General features: G+C 34.4%; 1 protein-coding gene across 8 annotated transcripts in view; it reads right to left on the bottom strand.

The window, feature by feature from the left end:
• POLQ (DNA polymerase theta) overlaps nt 1-20,775 on the bottom strand; it is a 123,954-nt gene that overhangs the window by 12,901 nt on the left and 90,278 nt on the right. For 5 of the 8 annotated variants that reach the window (XM_072812539.1, XM_072812538.1, XM_072812540.1 and 2 more), the window contains 7 exons: nt 18,813-18,950; nt 17,415-17,589; nt 14,870-14,999; nt 13,892-14,013; nt 8,660-8,844; nt 6,201-6,312; nt 2,094-2,218 (listed from right to left, as the gene is read on the bottom strand). In XM_072812539.1, the coding sequence (XP_072668640.1) occupies nt 2,094-2,218; nt 6,201-6,312; nt 8,660-8,844; nt 13,892-14,013; nt 14,870-14,999; nt 17,415-17,589; nt 18,813-18,950 (987 nt within the window). Of the gene's footprint in view, nt 1-2,093; nt 2,219-3,420; nt 3,537-6,200; nt 6,313-8,659; nt 8,845-13,891; nt 14,054-14,869; nt 15,000-17,414; nt 17,590-18,812; nt 18,951-20,775 lie in introns of those variants that run through there. The other 3 variants (XR_012024597.1, XM_072812543.1, XM_072812544.1) reach the window with 3 other exon arrangements.

The raw sequence follows: 20,775 nt of genomic DNA, 5'->3' as shown, positions 1-20,775 counted from the left end.
AGTAAAACCAAACCAAACGAAAAAATATTAAACCTGGCACTATATACTAAAGATATAAATGTGCTTATTCTATGACTCTCCAATTTCACTCTAAAGGTTTGGTGCATCTAAAAAACACACACAAGAATGTTCATAGCAGCTTTATTAATGATAGCCAAAACCCGGAAATAGTCAAAATATCTGCCAGCATTAGAATGGATAAATAAACTGTTGGTATGTTCCTACAATGTCAGCTAAATAAATGCATGAACTATATAGCTGCACATGACATTAATGAATCTCACAGATCCATATGTGAAATCTGGCTATGTTTATTCATAATTCAGAGATTTTTTTAATAATTCAGGGAATTTTTTTTTAATAATTCAGGGAATTTTTTTTTTTTTTAATAATTCAGGGAATTTTTTTTTTCTCAGCAACAACATAATGAATCAGTTAGAACTTTAACTCCTAAGGATTTGGCATGAAAAGTCTTACGCTCACATTTTTAGGTGCAAAAATTAATTTTCAAAAACTTATATGGTTTATTTACATTAATAACTCTATCTGCCACTTTTCATCACGTAAAGCCCAAGAAAAATAACTTCTTTTAGATCAAGTCTAAGTTTTTCAGCCTGCCATTAAAAGCCTTCCACTAGCTGGCTCCGTCTGACCAGTAGAAAATTATCCACAGTTAAGTGACAACTCATTTAGAGATATGATAAAAGCTTGATACATATTTGATGTCTGTATATTTGGGAGGCTACAGAGTGGAGAAATAACAAAAAGCCAACTATTCCTCCATGGTCCCTAAGAGCATTAGTACTCCAGACAGAAGTTCAGCAGTATTGGGCCGGGTATTTTTATGACATACAATGTTTACGGGTACTGACATGCAAAAGTATGGAAGAAGATAAGACACAACCAGTTAAAATAGGAAGATGTGGACTATAACAGAAATTTAACTGTTCAGATACATAGAATACTTCTGTGGATCCCAATGATTTTGGAGATTTTAATCATAATTTGAGCATATGCCATCAATAAAAACTTAAAGTGGTATTAAAATAGCCTTTTTTCAATTTTTTGGATATCCTTTAAAAAATCTTATTTTTATTTATTATATTTATTATATTTATTATATTTATATTATATAATTTATATATTATATATAAAATATATTTATAAAATATATTTTTATATATTTATAATACTTATTATTTTAAAATAATCTTATTTATTTATTCATGAGAGAAACAAAGAGAGAGAGAGGCAGAGACACAGGCAGAGGGAGAAACAGGCTCCATGGAAGGAGCCTGACGTGGGACTTGATCCCAGGTCTCCAGGATCATGTCCTGGATCATGCCCTGGGCTGAAGGCGGCGCTAAACCGCTGAGCCACCCGGGCTGCCCTAGATATCCTAATAACCTCTGTCAAGTCAGTGCTTTTAAAATAAATAAACTAGGGATCCCTGGGTGGCGCAGCGGTTCAGCGCCTGCCTTTGGCCCAGGGTGCGATCCTGGAGACCCGGGATCGAATCCCATGTTGGGCTCCTGGTGCATGGAGCCTGCTTCTCCCTCTGCCTGTGTCTCTGCCTCCCTCTCTGTGTGACTATCATAAATAAATAAAAATTTTAAAAATAAATAAATAATAAATAAATAAATAAATAAACAAACAAACAAACAAACAAACTAGTAGAATGAACCAAAAATGAACAAACCACAATTTAATGACTGGCTAATATCTGAAAACACCAGCAATTTGGTGTGATATGACAAACTGGTACATGATATCTGAAACAAAGAACAATTAGCAAATATAAAAATTAAATTTATAGCTTATTAGCAAAACTAATAAGTAACTGGCTTACTGAAACAGAACATCTTTAAAGTATTTAAAGTATTCTTAAGTGAACACATATTTACATCAGTCTCCTAAGGACTGTGTTCAGCAAATATAGGTAGATACCATCACTTCAAAGTCCTTAGTGAAACAGAAGATCCAATTAATGGGCTACTGATCCCTTAAAGGAAAGTTAGCAGTGTCTAGTCATTGTTGAAAAAGTATATGTCATTAAAATATTAAGTGAAAAATGCAGAGACATTTTAACATACGTGAGCTTTATGATAAGGGTTGTTGTCATTGATTCCTGGTAAATATCTACGCCTTCCCAAAATGGTCTGAACAAATCCATTTCTTTTACAATTCTTCACTGTCTCTCTCATGAAATGATTGATCCCTACAAAGAAAAAACAAAAATAATTACAACCAATGTCCATTCTTAATCTCATTCACTAGCTTCAATATAGTGAAATATACCAAAACCCTACCATGATTCTTAACACTTTATCACATCATCAAAACTTTGCATACAAACTTTCATTTACTTTTTGTCAACTCAGAAAGTTAAAAACAAAAGGGACTTCAGAAATGATATAATCTAACTATCACCAACAAAAATTATGAAACTAAACTCCAGAACAACAGAGCAGGTACTAAAACCTAGGATCTTAAGACTATTCCATGTTACTTTTCACAGGCTTCTTCTGCTCTTTATGTTAATCTTTTTACTCTTTGGTCTCATCACTTTCAGGCTTAAAAGATTCTAATAGCTCCTTATTAGCATCTAAACTACAATCTAAATAAAACCTAGTTGAAATTGATACATGAATAATAAATACTTCATTAGGAATCTATACAACTCATTTCTTAAAATTTAAAAAGACTATAGTATAGTATGCAAACACATTCATATTCCATATACTAGCATTCATCCTTTGCAATTATTGAATTATTTTATTATAATTATTGAATTATTGTTCATTATTATGCCTTACAGATCTTCAGGATGAATTTGTTACTCTAGGTGGGCCAATCAATGTCTTACTGCTCATTCCTGTCTGAGTTAGAAAGGTCTTCTCTCCTCAACACCCTTTTCCTATGCTATTTAAAACACAATCAGGTATAGAGACTGTCCTGACCTATCTTTATTCATATGTGCAATCTCTGCTTTCTCAGGGCTCTGTTCGTCCTAAATAATAAACACTAATGTCTCCTAACTAAAACCCCTCATTTGAGGATTTCTGTTATGTGGCTGGCACAGGAGCGACATTTGAGACTGTGGGTGAAAAGAAAGGGAGAAAACCCTCCCAACTGAAGCTGTTGATGATACTCAACCACCAGCATAAGAAGTTTAGAAAACAGTAAGACTCTCATTTTTTTTCTGTTTAAGAATTACTGCAATATTGTTGGGTAAAGAGCAAAGAAAACGATGAGATTGAAGAGACTGCACCTCTACAAATTCTCTTACCTGACTCCTGCTAGGGGCCCTCAAATATTCAGAGGTTAAAAGAACTACTTTAAAAAACCAAACAAGCAAAAGGAAAAAAAGAGGGAGAGAGAGAAGCAAGAGGCAACTATAGAAAACAAACTGATGGTTACCAGAGGAGCGGTGGGTGGGAGCTGGCTGAGATAGGTGATGGGGATTAAGGAGGCCATTTAAGATGAACACCAGATGATGTATGGAAGTGTTGAGTCACTGTATTGTACACCTGAAACTAATAACTAATATTATTAGTTATTACTAATATTACACTGTATGTTAACTAACTGGAATTTAAATAAAAACTTTAAAAAATCAATCCTTACGTATAGTTTTTACATACAGTACTTGAAGGAACTCACTTTAGGTGAACAGTTACATGCATTTTAATAAATGTACATTACAAGATATGAAACATTTTTATCACCTTTACAGTCAGCTCCCCATTTTCAGCAGATCATGCTTCATGACACTTTATACTGAATCTTTGTATTCTTAAAATTGATAACAATTTAATTATACTCTATGGTCTCATTTGAGTTTGCTTTCTTTTGCTAAGTAGTATTCCATTGCAGAGATCTACCAAAATTTGTTTGTCCATGATCCTTTTCTTTTCTTTTTTTTTTTTTTTTATTTTTTTATTTTTTTTTATTTTTTTTTTCCCATGATCCTTTTCGTAGACATTTGGTTGTTAGGAATAACACCACATATAACATTCACATATAAGTCTTTCTTTGAATATGTTTTCATTTTTCTTGGATCAATACCGAATAATAAAATTGCAGGAACACATAATTAACTGTGTGTTTCATTCTATACGCAAGAGTCACAGTATTTTCCAAAGTGATTGTACTATTTAACAACCCTACCAGCAATGGAAAAGAAATATAATGTTCTTAATTTTAGCCATTCTACTGCTTTTGTAATGGTATCGCTTTGTGGTTTTAATTTGCTTTTCCCTGATGACTAATGATGATAATGGCTGATGTGGTCATTCATTTTTCTCTTTTTGTAGAGTGTTCAAATCTTTTGACCTTTATTTTATTTGATTGTTTGCCTTCTCAGCATTGGGTTGTAAGTTTTTTAGAGATTCCGGATGCAAGTTCATTAGATAATAGGAACTACAAATATTTTCTCTTTTGAGGCTTGCTTTAGATTTTCTTAATGGTCTCTTTTATCAATGTTTATCAATGTTTATCTTTTAGGTTTAATTCAGTGTAATTATCACCTAAGAAATCTTGCCTAACTCAATGTCCCAAAGCACTTTGCCCCAACTTTCTTCTGGAAAACTCACAGTTTTAGCTTTTACTTTTAAGTGTATGCTCTATATCAAGCTAATTTTTAATACAGTATTAGATAATAGTTGAAGTTAATTTTTTTCCCATATTGGTAGCCAGCTGTTCTAGAACCAATTATTGACAAGACCATCTTTCCTCCATTGAATTACCATGGCAACTCTGCTGAAAATCAATCTACCATATATGTTTAGGTCTATTTCTGAACGCTTTATGTGACCCATTGTTTTCCATATCTACGTTTATGCCTATCTTGATTATTGTAGTTTTACACTAAGTTTGGAACCCAGGGAGTGTTACTACTCAGCCCTGTACTTTCCCCCCTGCTAATTTTCCAGTTATTCCAGGCTCTTTGAATTTCCATATAAATTTAGAATCAGCTTGTCAAATTCTACACAAAAGTCTAATGGAATTTTGATTGATATTAAACTATTAAACTGAATCTATAGAACAGTTTATTGAGAAATGCTGTCACAATAATACTATGACTTCAAGTAAATCGACATAGTAAAACTCACATTTATCTAAGTATTCTTCAATTTCTCTCAAGATTGAGAGTTTTCAATAAAAGTCTTACACATACTGTTGAATTTATCCCATGTATTTCATGTATTTTGATGTTACTGTAATGGTTTTATTTTTAATCCATTCACTAATTACTATATACAACAATCCAACTGATGTTTACAAATTAACCTTGTACATGGTAGCGGGGCACCTCGGTAGCTCAGTGAGCTAAGCAGCTGACTTCGGCTCAGGTCATGATCTCAGGGTCCTGGGATCTAGCCCTGCATCAGGTTCCACATTTAGCAGGAAGTCTGCTTCTTCTTCTCCCTTTGCCCCTCCCCCCTGGCTCATGTGCTAATAAATAAATAAAATCTTTAAAAAAAATCATACAGTGGGGTATTTCTAAATTTAGTTATTTGTTCTAGTAGTTGTTTCTGAAGAATTCATCTGATTTTAGAATTCATATGATCTATGTACAAGATCATGTCATGTGTGAATAAAGTTTTCTTTCTGGGACTGAGGACAGGGCTGATTACAAAGGGATGGAAGAACTTTCTGGGGTAATACGATGATGATTCCGTATCTTGGTTGTGGTGCAGGCTAACTGACACTGTGCGTTTGCCAAAACTTATACAAGTATACATCTTAAAACGGTAAATTTTACTGTATGTAAACTGTACCTCAATAAATTGCCAAAAGAAAATATAATTTAAAACAATAATAAACTGCTCTATAACAACAATCCTTCTTTCATAGTTTCTGGTACATTTAATCAACGGTATAGTATTTTGAGTTAAAGCTATCTAAACCTACAGCATAGCACAATTTGAAGATTTTATGAGATATTCACAATGACACAGTAGCATATATATCACCTGGATTTTGTTATTCCATTTCTGTTCCTATTTTTATGAAAAAAAAAAACTATCTTAGTAAACAATCATAAGGCTAATGTTATTTAACAATACCTGATGAAAACTTCTGAGTAATAGAAATGTTAACAGAAAATTTTGTAACACTAGTTTTTTCAATTAAGATGGCAAGATAGTTGAAAAGAATAGAATCTAAAAGATAATTGATATTCAAAGTTTGTTTACCTGTATATCTGGATTTGAAAGACTCAATATAGCAAGCAGCGTCATTTTCTTTAATGCCCATCTGCTCTCCCAAAGATTTAGCACCCATTCCATAAATGATTCCATAGCAAATCTGAAAAGAAATCATCACATTAAGTAAAGTTTGTAACTATATAAAATGCAAATAAATATACAAAGTCAGGTCAGGATTGAAATTTGGTAAACTTTTTTATTTTATAGTGAGGCAAAGAAATGATTAGATCTACTTTTGGTAGGTTAGATTCACAGAACCTGATACCCAGTGAACATCTTTTCTCTTTTCTGCTTTTTAGCAATACTTTGGGGCTGGGGAAAGAAGGAGAAGAACATGAATAAATGTGTGTTTTAAGAAACAAATCCTAGTGATTTAAAAAGGAAGATTCATTTCTGACTCTTTGTCATCTATCCATTAGTCTTCAGAGCAGCTTTCTGCTTCTGTAATACCACATTAACTTCTACGCTTAAAGAAATGCCCAGGAGTCAAGGAAGAGAAGAATTACATTCTTTTCCTGGCCCTTGAATATGACAGATCAGGAAGAGGAGGCTTCATGGTTGGATAATAAGGAATATTTCACTGGAAATAAATATGCTTTCCACCTCACCACCACCTACAAATTCTCACAACTGCAGAATTCAATTGGGTTAAACAAATTCCTGGGGAGATTTTGGGAGTAGTGGGGGGAAATGGTCTAACAAGATCTGTAAGAAACTGTAATTTAACTATTGCTTGTTTTAAATCCTAGTTGCAGCTTACAAGATTATCTTGCACAAGCTACCTAAAGTCTTGTACCTCGATTTATTCATCCATAAAATGAGGATAGTAATACCTGTATCATGGAATTGTGAAGAGTACGGAGTTATTACTTATAAGTATTCAGGAAACTGCCTGACATAAAGCAAGCTCCTATAAATGTCATTAAATATAAGTTTAATTTTAAGATTTTATTTATTTATTTGAGAGAGAAAGAGAGAGAGAGAGCACAAGCAGGAGGTGGGAAGGAGAAGCAGGTTCCCTGCTGAGCAGAGAACCCGATGTGGGGCTTGATCCCAGGACCCTCAGATCATGATCTGAGCTAAAGGCAAACGCTTAACTGACTGAGCCACCCAGGTACTCCAATTAAATATAATTTTAAAAGATAACTTGCAACAAATGATTATGAGAGTTTCAAATTACTTTTTAATGTGATAAAACAGCTAGAAGTTTTTGGCTTTTTTTTAATACATTAAGAAAGATTTCTTTCCTCCTTTTTGAGATCTCCGTCAGACCCAGGGAGTAGATCGTTCAGTGCATGGTGATTTAGTATAACATGAATACTATTAAATCATGTAAGAACTTATTAAATAAAGGCAGATATCATCAGTGGATGAGTGTTTAGGTTATAAAGTCAGAATGTCTAAATTCTGGCATTCTGAGCTTATCCTGGCTCCACCACTTATAGGTGTATGACCTTAAGCAAATTACTAACTTTTGGTGCCTCAGTTTTCTCCTATATAAAATAAGGATAATAATTACACCTATTTCATGGGTTTATTATGAAGATTAAATATTGGAACATTACCTATTTTACCTAAAGTTTAATTCTCGCTGAATGCAGGACCCCAGAGATTAATATTAGAGAGGGTAAAACTGGCTTTCTAAAGAGTAGAAAAAACAAGGGCTGGTGGTAAATGGGCAATGGTGAGAAGAAGGGTTTTATGCCTAATGAGCCAGTCAAGAATCACAGCCATGAGTAACTAGAAGTATAAATGTAAAACTAACACAGCAGGATCTTAAAGGTGGGAGTTATATTCCTTTGCCTCAGCCAGCAATCCTACTCTCTCAAAAATGGCATCAGATTTCCTATAGGCCACGAGGCAAAAAAAGTATGAGTATTAATCCAGGCAGGAAATGGTGTAATGTAAATGTGACCTTTGACATTCCCTGTGCCTGACAGTCATCCAGGAATAGGAACTAATATGGACCCACTTGAAGAGTCCAAGGCAGTATAAACTTTCAAATGTGGGTTAGCTAACCAATGGCCTCAAAAAACTAAAAGGCTATCAGTTACTATTTATAATCCACAGCTCAGTAATATTTATTTTTCAGTAAACATTTAGAGAGCACCCATAAAAATAAAAAGGTGAAAATATGTTTACAGACTAGAAAGACATTTTTAAAATACTCACACACACACAAATAACAACTACCACCACCACAATATCTACCACTAATGCAGGTGGCTTTCTTCACACTAAGTAGCCTCAGACTAAGTCTATCTGATTCCTTCTACTGACTATGAAGGAAAGTATAATGAATACCATGAGACAGACTCAGGTGAATGTGGTTTGAAAGATCCAAAGATGGAGAAGTCATTCCTCAACTGCAAATGATCAAGGCTATTTTTAAAATTTTTTAATCATGAAAATTCTCTTTTTATGCTAAGCATGTTCACTAAGATCACCTGCTTTGCTTGTTGCCTCAGATCATCCCCAACAGACTCTGGTTCAATCATCTTCCACTCAGCTGCAATACTCCTGAAAACATCAGCTCCAGTGTTTAATACTTGAATGAGACGACGATCGTGAGATAAATGAGCCAAGATCCTCAGTTCAAGTTGAGAGTAATCAGCAGCTAATATTAAACCACCTGAAATAGGAATGATTTTAGAAAAGCCAGTACAAAGACCAGTCTAGGTTTTATATAATTGAGCAGGATGATAGAAGTTTAGTTCTAACGTAGAACCATAAGACTATGTGTCCAAAAGTTAAAATCTTGCTCTTAACGTGATGCAATTCAGTTCTGTAACTTAGATCATTTTTTGTCTGTTTATATTTCAAGTATATGTAATACGTGTAAAGCCACCCCTAACGTCCACTCCTTAAACCACTGTGGGAGTGCTTTCCTTAGTGTTTCTATAGCACCTGACATATAATCTAAAATGGTTTTTTCATGCCTCTCCTACATAGCACAGAGCCATTAGGGATGGGTACTTAATTTTCCTTTGCATTCTGTGAAAAGCTTGCATAATTCTGGCACTTCATAGCCCCTTAAATTGTTGATGAATGAATGAATGAATGAGTCAAGAAACTGGTTTGCAATGTGTGCATATTTTAAGTGCGCTGGAGAGAAACGTGCTCTGCTCTAACAACAGAAACATTCAATGGAAACAATCAAGGGATTGATATGTGAAGAGTTACTTAGAGGATTTGGATAATTTACCTATGTAATAAAAATGACTAGATTCAATATACATGGCAAAAACAAAATTTAAATGATCCTGGCTAGAAAAAAGAAGGAAAAATATTTGCAACTGATATCACCAAGGATTCATTCCCATATTATAAAAAAGACATGCTACAAATCAAGAATAAGACAAAATATAAACAAGCGGTTCACAGAAATAATCAAAAGAACCTTAAACATACTAAAGAATGCTCAACTTCATTCACAATAAAGAAATACAAATTAAAACTACAGCAAGAAACAATTTTTCTCTACTTAAACTGCAAAAATTCAGAAGTTGGGCAGCACATTCTGTGGCAAGGCTGAGAAAGAAACATACTGTTATTGGGAACTAAATGGTTACTGCCCCCCATTACACTGTAATTTAACAACATCTATCAAAATTGAACAGGTTTACTGTTTACTGTGACTCAGCAAACCCACAGTTTGCTACAAAGATTACCTGCACAGAGATTAAACTGGTTTATGTTCAAATTTATTTAATGATAATCACAATTCTCCAGCATGAAAACATTAAATGAAAAATGGCACACAACAGTATATATGGAATCTTTATTTTTGTGTAAGAATAAGGGAAGAAAATATCAGATATTCATATTTGCTTATATTTGCATAAAAATGCTACAAGAATCTATAAGAAACTCATACATGAGTCATCTAGAAGAGCTGTATAAAATAGGATAGCTATGATAGGGAAGGAAGCAAAACTTCTCAATACATACCTTTTATATATTTTGATTTCTGAACTATGTGAATGAATAAACATTTCAAAAATATATAAGTAATAGTTTTAAACAAATGACCACAATTTTTATGGCCTTCCTGCCATAAGTAAGAAAAAACTGACAAAATATTAAGTTTTCATATGTTGGAACAGATAGTGCAGGACTACAATCTTTAAGAATTGATGAGGAGAGAGGAGATGAGGTGAGCCATGTAACTGTTTCTGAAAGGAGGAACTGACCAGAATGCATTGCAGGGAAGGAGAGAGGAAACAAAGTACTAGGATCTGAACAAAGGAAGCAGAGACTAGAGTCTGTGCCTACTAAGGCAGGCTAGAATTTATGGAAATTTAGAGAAAGGAGCTGCACATAAAAGAGCACCACAAATATGCACAGTGATCCCTTTGGATTTTTGACCAAATACTAAAGGAGCAAGAAAATTCAGAGAACCAGGTAAAGAACTAATACTAAAGAAATAACTGTTACCAAAGAAACAGACAAAATGGCCAAGTTGTCAGCTGAACAACTACTTGAAAAACAATCTCTTGAATGTGAGAGATGTTCAAGCTGTGACAGGACTGGGTGTCTGGATCCTTTTATCACATCCTGGTCACTTAGTACAGATCCCCAGCAAGGCCACATCTTATAATTGGGGCTAATCTAGCCCTAGAGTAAAGGCTACTCTAAACATTTGCTAACAAAGCTTTTAAAATTATAAAATGATTGAGCTGAATGTGAAAGTAAATCAACTGTCTGCCAGAAGAGAATGTTATTAATTAATGAAGACTACAAAGTCCCAAGAGTCAATAATGTAGCAACTATAATGTCCAACACACAAAAGAAAAAATACTAGACATATGAAGAATCAGGAAAATATAACTGACCAGGAGAATATTTAATCAATAGAAAAATGACCCAAAAATTACAGATATGATGGAATTTTAAATACTACCATAGATAATGTTCAGGAATTTAAAGACACATGGGTATAATGATGTAATAAATAACAAATTGCAATAAGGTAATAAAAATTAGACAAATCAAGTGAAAATTCTAAATGTAAAATTCACTAGAAGAATGTGACAGTATTTAGACACTGTAGAAGAGAAATCCATGAACAGTAAACAGTCAATAGAAAGCACACATTGTAGCACAGAATAAGAATAAAACAAAAAACAGGGAGCAGAGAATAAAAAAGAAAAAAAAGTTTAGTGACCTGTGGGGCAATACCATGTAATACTGTATATGTATATTTGGGATAATAGGAAGAAAGGAGAGCGAGATGAACAAAAAATATTACAGGTGGGGTGCCTGGGTGGCTCAGTGGGTTAAATGTCTGACACTTGGTTTCGGCTCAGGTCATGGTCTCATCAGTCATAAGACCAAGTCCCACATGGGGCTCTGTCTCAGTAGGGGAGTCTACTTAAAGATTCGCTCCCTCAGCCCCTCCATCCAACTAACACTTGCACTCTCTTTCTCTCTCTCTCAAATAAATAAATCTTAAAAAAATTATAAGAAATAATGGTTGGAAATGTTCCAAATTTACTGAAAAATATAAGCACATAGATTAAAAACAACAACTAAGCCAACTCAGGATATTCAGCTAATTCAAAAGTCTCAGAAGCAAAGTATGAAAAACTACCCAAAGACTCTTGCCCAAATCAAATTGCTAAAACTGAGTAACAAAATTTAAAAAACACCCAGGGAAAATGTAGTTATATTATGTTTAGACAAGGAACAAGAAAAATGGTGTTGTACTTCTCATCAGAAATAAAGCAAACCAGAAGCTAATAGAAATATATATTTAAGGTGCTGAAAGAGAAGGACTGTATACCTAGAAAAAATCTATGTCTAATAAAATTATCAAAAAATAAAAAATAAAAATAAAAAAAAATAAAAAATAAATAAAATTATCTTTCAACTGTGAGGATAAAATAAAGAAATCTAGAGACAGGGGAATGATGGGATAAATCACTGTCAATAGAACAGCATTACAAGAAACCTTAAAGGAAGTACTCTGGAGGAAGTACTTTAAGATTCCTTAAATTACTCCAAGAAACAAAGTATCAGAAATGGTAAAAGGTAGACAGATAGAAAAGACACTTTTTTATTTTTTGATTTCTTTGAAAGATAATAGACTGTTTAAAGCAAAAATAATAATATACAGTAGCACTTATAAGTCATAGAAATGAAATCTATTATAAAAGAGGGTAAATGGAAAAAATTTTTACATTCCAGATGAAGTAGTATAAGATTGTATGAAGATACTCTGTGATAGGATACATATTGTAAACTCTAAAATATCTAAAATAGTTAAGAAAACAATAGAAGAAATAAAAATAAAAAATAGTAGAAGACTTTAAAAAAGAATAAAGAACAGATAGAATAAATAAAACACAAACAAGATAGTAGACCTAAACCAACGGCCTGCCAATAATTACTTTAGATGTAAATGTACTAAACACTACATTTAAGTGACAGAAATTTTCAGATTTAATCCTTTACATTTAATTTCAATGAAGTTAAAAAATTTAAACAAAAGCAGTATAAAATATTGCCGTGTTAAACACAAATTTATTGTTTAGGTAAGAATAAATCGAGGGATGAACAGATAAACAAAATATATACATACAGACGATATTAGCCTTAAAAGGAAAGGAAATTCTGACACAGCCTAACATGGATGAATCTTGAAGACAGGACACTAAGTAAAATAAGCCAGACATAAAAAGACAAATACTGTATAATTCCACTTATATGAGATGCTTTGAGTATCAAAGTCACAGAGACAGGAAGTAGAATGGTGGCTGCCAGGGGCTGGGGAGTGAGGTGGCGGGAGAGTTACTGTTTAATATTATAGAGTTTCAGTTACGGAAGATGAAAAGCTTCTGGGGCTGGATGGTGGTGATGGCTGCACAACAATGCAAATGTACTTAATGCCACAGAACTGAATACTTAAAAATGGTTACAATGATAAAGTGCTGACAGTTCACACTTAAAAAGCAAAACTGAAAATTACCAACCTGGTGACACTGTCATAGACCTAAATTCCCCCTGAGAATATTAAGTTTCTGACAATTAAAAATCAATTCAGATGATGAGCTGCACTCTCACACAGACCTGCCAGCTGGCAGAGGAACAAATGCATATACAAATAGTAAGAATGATTTGGGAGAAGATCCTGATTTCCAAATGTCTCATGATTAGAGTTTATAGAGTTCAACCATTCATGTAAGGTGTGTGACTAGAGTACTGAGGAGAGGTCAGGCAGGAGGACGGCAGCCTTGGGAGGTTCTCCCTGCAATAGGAAACAGCAGAGCAGAGACAAGAGAAGAAGCAGAAGAGCAAAGTAAGTCAGAGAGACAAAAAAACTGTGCCCTTAGAGATCAAGGGAGAACAGAAACCGAGGAAAGTGAGGGTTAATTAACAGTACACATGCTACACAGAAGTCAGAGGACAAGGAAGTCCACTGGACTCTGCAAAAAGGTTTACAATCACCATGGAAAATATGGTTTCAGCAGACTGCTGCTGCCCACAGTGCAAATCATGAAGACAATGATGACAGACAACCTGGTAACACAAAAGGAAAAAACAGGCTATGCTGTAGAGCGCAAAGATGGAGGGACCAATGCATACTTCTGAGTCTTACTCATAATGCAGGCTTTTTCATTGCTTTGAAAACCACTCCCACGTCAAGGAAAAGTTCAAAAAACCACCAGCCACCTTACCTGAGAAAGGCACAAAGGCATGTCGCATACTGACTGAAAATGGCATTCCTTGGTCTGAGGCTCTCTCCTCCACCTGTGCCTGGTGTCCAGAGTTCGGGCCACAACTCCTCTTACCTCTTCCTCTGTCATGCAAACAATATCAGCAGCTGGACATGAAGCAGTCTCAAATATATGAAAAAGATCTCATTTTTTCAGTAAAGTCAATAGTTCCATCTAAGAAACTTAAAAACCTTATCATTTGAAACTCACTCTAAAGCTTAACAAAGACACTAGATTTTCTTTTTTAGCAAGCATTCAATTAAACAAGTAAGGCATTCCTCTAACAGCTCTGACCACAAACTGCTTCTGAAATAATTATTGACATCTAGCTCAAATCAACAAATTCTTTTGACCATATCGAATATAAATTCTCTATGCTTTTTCTTTCCATCATGTCTGTTTGTGGAGGACAGAATGGGGTGGGGAGGGGAGATGCTCCTAACATAGTTATAAACTCTTCCCTTTAGCATCTGAGTTAGAAAAGCCTATTGTGCTGATTGATTTATTTTTTAAAAATATTTTATTTATTTATTCATGAGAGACAGAGAGAGAGAGAGAGAGAGAGAGAGATGGAGGGGGCGGGGGGCAGAGACACAGGCAGAGGGAGAAGCAGGCTCCATGCAGGGAGCCTGATGTGGGACTCGATCAAAGGACTCCAGGATCATGCCCTGGGCCGAAAGTAGACACTAAACTGCTGAGCCACCCAGGGATCCCCATGCTGATTGATTTAATTAGTGTCCTAGGTTTTTAGTCTTTGACCATCAACTACCTTTCTTTATAGACAGACTCAGGATTTTAAACGGATAGTACCTAGAATAGAAATGTGTATGTCCAGAACGGAAAATGAAACTAACTTCATTATTTTGTCCAATAGGCTGTTTTTGAGCCATTCATACTCACAAAACTGTATTAATGCAAATATAGAGAAACAGCATCTACCTGCCGTAGACGGGAAGTAGGCCTTTGGCTAGGGCTTGGGAAGGTGGGCTTTCTCCTACTAGTATTGGCATTTTGATCTCAAAATCTCTTGGCACATTCTGAATATTTGGTTCCATAAAGGTTATTCGTCCTAAAATCAAACAGAATGAAGACATAAAATTGTGGGGGTTGGGGGATCTGCATTTCTGAATTATGCATGTTCTACCTTATTGCTAAACTGAATTTATATTTAAATATTTTTCATTATGTTCATGCATTTAACAATGATAAAATAAGTACAAGACTAATCCCACTGTAAGTGAACATATGAGTCAACTACAATAGAATATTTTACATTAACATTAACATTAAAATTAACATTAATATTAAAATTAACATTAATTAGAGAAATTAATTAGAGAAATTAACATTTCTCTAGAAAACAATCCAATGATAAGAAGCAATCTGATAAGTTGAACGAGTCCTATGCTACAATGAATACCAGCTATCAGTACTATACAACGTTAGCAGTGGTATTAATAAGATGAATCAAATGGATCCTAGGAGAAAATGACTATCAAAACCTTCAAAACCCAGGACTGCACAAGACACAGACAGCAGATATGAAGCAGAAGAGCAGCTGACTGCTGAAAAGAGACAACCTGGGCCCAAGGTGTTAGCTAATGTAGGAGATGAAGCAGTGAGAAGTGGCTACTGGAACATCAATTTCTCAACATCACCATTCTCACTCATCAAGAAAACTTTTGGTAGCACTGACAAAGCTGGACACTAGAATCAAGTGGTTAATGAACTTTCTAGAAAAGAGATAGCTATTTGTTTTAATGCTAATAGCCTTTGTTTCCCTGCAAATATTTTACATTTGTTTACTTATTGAGTTTTTCCAAAATACGGAAGCATTACTAAAAAAAGACTGCGTAATTGATCTTGTTATTGCAGCTTTTATAACACATATATAGTGACATAAACCCTTCTCTTTTATAATATAGTTTTTATTGTTACAGGTTCTCCATCAGCTAAGTATATAGGATTTCATCTTCTTTAGATAAGTCAGACATTTTAAGTACGTAAGATATTCTTTTTCTGAATAAATCTCTGATATGTCCTTGTTATTTAGCTTTTAAGAAAAATTAGTGCTCAATAAATGGCAGATATTAATGTACTTATTACCATGAAATAACCTGCTCAATGTTACAAAACTAGTCAATAGCAGAAGAAGGAATCCAAGTCTCTTGCTGCCTCAGCACACTATCTTCTTTTCCATAATAATACTTAATATTCAGGTCTATTGTTTGAATTAATGAGGCTGACACTGACAGACAAACAAGATGGCAAAAATAAATTATGAAGCAAAAATGTATCTTTATGGAGATGAATTCTAATAATGAAATGGCTTTGCTATGCTCAGGTAAGCTTGTACTCCTAAAATACTCTTTAAATGTAGGCATGGTATGGTGAAAACCCATTGGAAAAAAAAGGAATTGATTACTTTCTTTCTACTTTATAAGCAGAAAGTTCTGTATGTTCTATTTATAGTTCTAAATGTTAACACTTTTAGAAACTCTGGGCTGATTTTCGTTTTTCACCAAGGATTTATTTTACATTACAAGTTTACATTATTGGCTTATTGAAAATGAAATTTAAACACCAACACAGCCAAAAAATGGCCAGGGTGAACTAAAGTTAGCTAAATAGGAAAGAAAGAAAAGAATTTGTTTAGAACAGGGAGTAAAGGAGCACGGAAAAAAGCAGCTCCTTCTGGCACCTCCACCTGTAATAAAAGCAGCAGCTGGTGAGCAGCCATGCATGAAGTGTCCTGCACTATTCTAAACACTTGACAGGTATCAGTCTATTTAGTTATCAGCATGACCTGGTGAAGTAAGACTATAATACCCCTGTTTTACAAATAAGGACACTGAGGCATGAAGCAACCTTGAATAAAGATTCAAACCTTATAAAAGTCAGATATCAAAGCCCACATTCTATACCACCAATCTAATCTGTCTCCCCAATGAGAGTTAATGCTCCCCTTTCTTCCAATGTACATTGCATTTGGCAAATATTTAGTTTTGTGCTGCCTGAAGCAAGAATGCTTTTTTCCTTACTAGATTACTCATACCTATCATGAGAGTGCTATGAGACACCCAAAAGACTCTACAGCTCTTTTCTGATTAAGTATAATACGACACTCATCTATTATATAGATGCCCCCCAGCACTACTTAGATTCAACTTGGAGAGAATCTTAAGAGGTTCAGGAGAGGGCTAGAACTGAAACTAGATAAGATCACTGACTCATAAATACTAATCCAAAGCACAGACATTCCCGTTACTCTATATAGCACTTGAAAGTCGGAACAATACCAAGTCTCATCTGTCTATCCATCTATGCTTTGGATGTAGGTAGTATGTGTTTCTTAAATGTTTATGGAACTTCACAGAATCCAATGATCAACACTTGAATTCTTTGGTCATCATTAGAAAACATTATATATAAGAAGTTTTTCTTTCAAAATTGGATATTATCCATATTTAAGATTTCTCATTACCTGTAGCAGTGTGTGATTGTGATACAGGATAGATTCTTTCCATTCCAAGAAAAGGATTCAGACGCTTTTCCCGCTGCAGAGGAAAGACTACTTTGGTAATAGCATTAGTGATTCTTCTCCACTCTAATATCAAGCCTGGTAAAGGATGTAATGCCTTTAGTTTATTTAAAACATCCTGCCAAAGAAATATAATGAAGTAAGATCAGATACTTGTACAAATTCCATAGCTAACTAGACTCTCTAATAGGTAAATAATATAATCTCAAAATTAAATTTGTAAACTCCTGTATCTCAACTCAAAATAACTGTTTGGATTTCTTTTGCAATCACCATAATGATAAAACTATAGTAACTATAGATGGTAAAATGCAATCATGTTAATGCTGAGTAGTATCAATTTAAATCTACCTTAAAAAAAATTGTCATCTTAGCAAGGTACTATAACTGCCTTCGCTCACGCCACCCAAGAATCTATATCATGTCTTTCCTTTGTTTAGGTTTTCTTCCTCGATTCTCACGATTGGAAGTTTTGCATGTCTTTTCTTTTTGCCCTAATACTTTCAACATTTCCATATCAAGGAAGTCAGAAGACATCAATCTTCAAAACTGAATTTTCCATGCTACAGAGTTTTGGTGAACTGCTAAGAAATAGGAACTTGTGAGACTAGAAGGCCCGTGAGATAAAACAAAAAGTTTTGTGTCAGAATGAAACTGTGGAAACTTCCCTAGGGTAGGCAAGTCATAGTTAACAGTATTAGGGTCAAAATTCTACAGAATAGTAATTTGGACTGCTGTCTCTACGGTGGTTATGGTTGTACCTTCTACCCTTATTATTCCATTGAAAATTCATTCAGTAAAAATGCAACAATGAGCACTTTCTTCTCTCCTAAGCATACATTTTCCATGGATTGTGATTTGCGATTTTACTTTGAAGTTAGTAGATTAGATTCTTAAAACAAACTCATGGAAAACTTACTATTTTGCCCTAGAATTGAAAAAAGAAAAAATGTTTCATTTGTAATGGCTGGTATTTTTTCTTTTTTAATTCTTCCAAATCTTTGTTCACGTTCCTATACTATACAAATTATATTATCTTGGAAGTCCAAGAGTAGAGGATGCCAATAATGAAATAATGTTTATAAGTCTGAGGTTATAAACCATTATACTATTTTAACGATAGGAAGGACACAACTGCTAAATCAGATTATGGTCCAGATATTCCATGATGGAGTATCTCTGCAGTTTTTGCTGGCAGCCAAAACACAAACCAATTTGTTTTTATCTGGATACGTTTCAAATGGCAAGCTATGTTGGATCTTGACTTCATCAGCATTCTTTCAAGACACCAAATTGATAAAGTAATTCAAATTCTGCCCTCTGACTGTCCCCAAAGAGCACCTTACTAGTGCTGAATTGTTTTCCCAGCCTTAGCTTGCGTCTACTGTCATTCCCTCTTCTGGTAGAACCCAAAGTTTTCTTGCTGGCTTGGTTTTTTATTTCTCCATTTGGTGGCAACTTCAATTCCAAAAATAAAACCTGCAAAAAATTAATGCTTTTTTAGCCAAGAATCAAATCATAAGCATTGACATTCACAAAACATTTTTAAAAGTTATTTGAGAAAATCCATCTAAGTCAACATGGGTTGGGAGAATTTTTTAATTGCACATTATTAAATTATCACATTTAATAAATAATGGCAATGAAAATTTGTATGTCAGGCAGGCTATCTATACCCTAATCTAGGCACTATTAGATTAATGCCAATAACAGGCATTTAAACAGTCAAGAATAAAGGAATGTATCCTCTGTGCCGAATGAGAGTGAACAATAAGCTATTGACATTAAGACTAGGTTGCTCTGAGAACTGTGAACTCTCCTAAACGAACATGGCTGCTCAATCATTTAAGCCTCATAGAGGGTCAACATGGCAGCCTTATGGCTATTATATGATCACAAAAATTGGAGAACACTGAGGCAGAAAGAGATCCAAAAAGCCATCTACTTCCACTAACATAAGGCTAGACCCTGAGAGTCCCTGGACACAAAAAGTCAGGAGAAAGTGGCCAACCCAATGTAGCAATAGTGACAGCTAGAGTGGCTAATAAGTTCCTACTGAAGAAACTAAGCCTACACAGGCCAGGGATCCAGGTTCTGGGGCAGAAGGAATATCCTAAGTATACCTAAAATCACTAACTCAATTTACAAAGTTTAAGATTCAGGCAATTCAGAATACTATCTACTATCTCCATTCATTCATGTACCTTGAGCGGGCTTTAGTGAATCTTGGATTATTTTCCCACAATAATCCTAAAAATTGAAATCATTTGTATTATCTAAGAATCTTTATTGGCCCCAAGTTGGGCAAGAGGTAGAAGGAAAGATAAGCCTGTGCTTCCGCAGAATAGCAGACCTGGTTCTAATTTTAAGTAGTGGGAATAATTGAAGCCATAGGTATAAAAGATACTGAGGCTTGCTATGGATGTTAGTAACTGCAACTAACAGTTGCAATTAAGTTATATAGATTTGCATGTATAGGGATCAGGGTTGTCATACATAACAAATAAAATTATAAAATGCCCAGTTAAATTTGAATTGCATGGGGTATACGTATATCAAAATATTCTCCACTGTTTATCTGAAATTCAAATTTAGCTAAATGTCCTGTATTTTATCAGGCAACTCTAGCACAGATATCAAAGAGTATATGAATGGCAGGAAAGAGAATCAAATAACTGAATAGGAAAATGAAATATTATTTTAAAATAACAGTAAGTCAATAATCCCAGAGACACCTACCATAATTAGGATATCTCAAAGACCTCAATTTATGTACTTAAAAGCTCTTTACCTTAAATTTCTGTTTTTCATGAAACCCTCAGAATTAATTGTGAAAACTTCATATCAATTACTCCTCCAGTTCTCAATTAATACATCTGTGAAATAAGGGGGTTGAACTGGATGAAGGGAAGAGGCACTAATATTTATTGAGCACCCACTGTGTCAGCCATCATACTAGATGCTTTAAGATGTGTCATCTCATGTAATACATATAACAATTCTGTGACACATCTGAAAAGGTTACATAAGTTGGAGAAACTTGGTTACAGTTACATGGCCAGAAAGTAGAAAAATTAAGAATTATAACTCATAGTCCTCTAACTCAAAAGTCCTTTTTCTTTCCTCTAACCCATGCTTCCCTCTAGACCAGGGATCAGCAAACTTTTCCCAAAAGGTGCCAGGTAACAGTTATTTTCAGCTTTGCAGGTTTTACTGTCACTTCTCAGCTGTGCCATTATAGACCAAAAGCAACCATAGACAATAACTAAATGAATAGGTATGGCTGTTCTCCACTACAATTTTA

Source organism: Canis lupus, chromosome 35 (genome assembly GCF_048164855.1).
Source record: "Canis lupus baileyi chromosome 35, mCanLup2.hap1, whole genome shotgun sequence".
NCBI classification, from domain to species: domain Eukaryota; kingdom Metazoa; phylum Chordata; class Mammalia; order Carnivora; family Canidae; genus Canis; species Canis lupus.
This window is presented reverse-complemented; position numbering and strand designations above follow the sequence as displayed.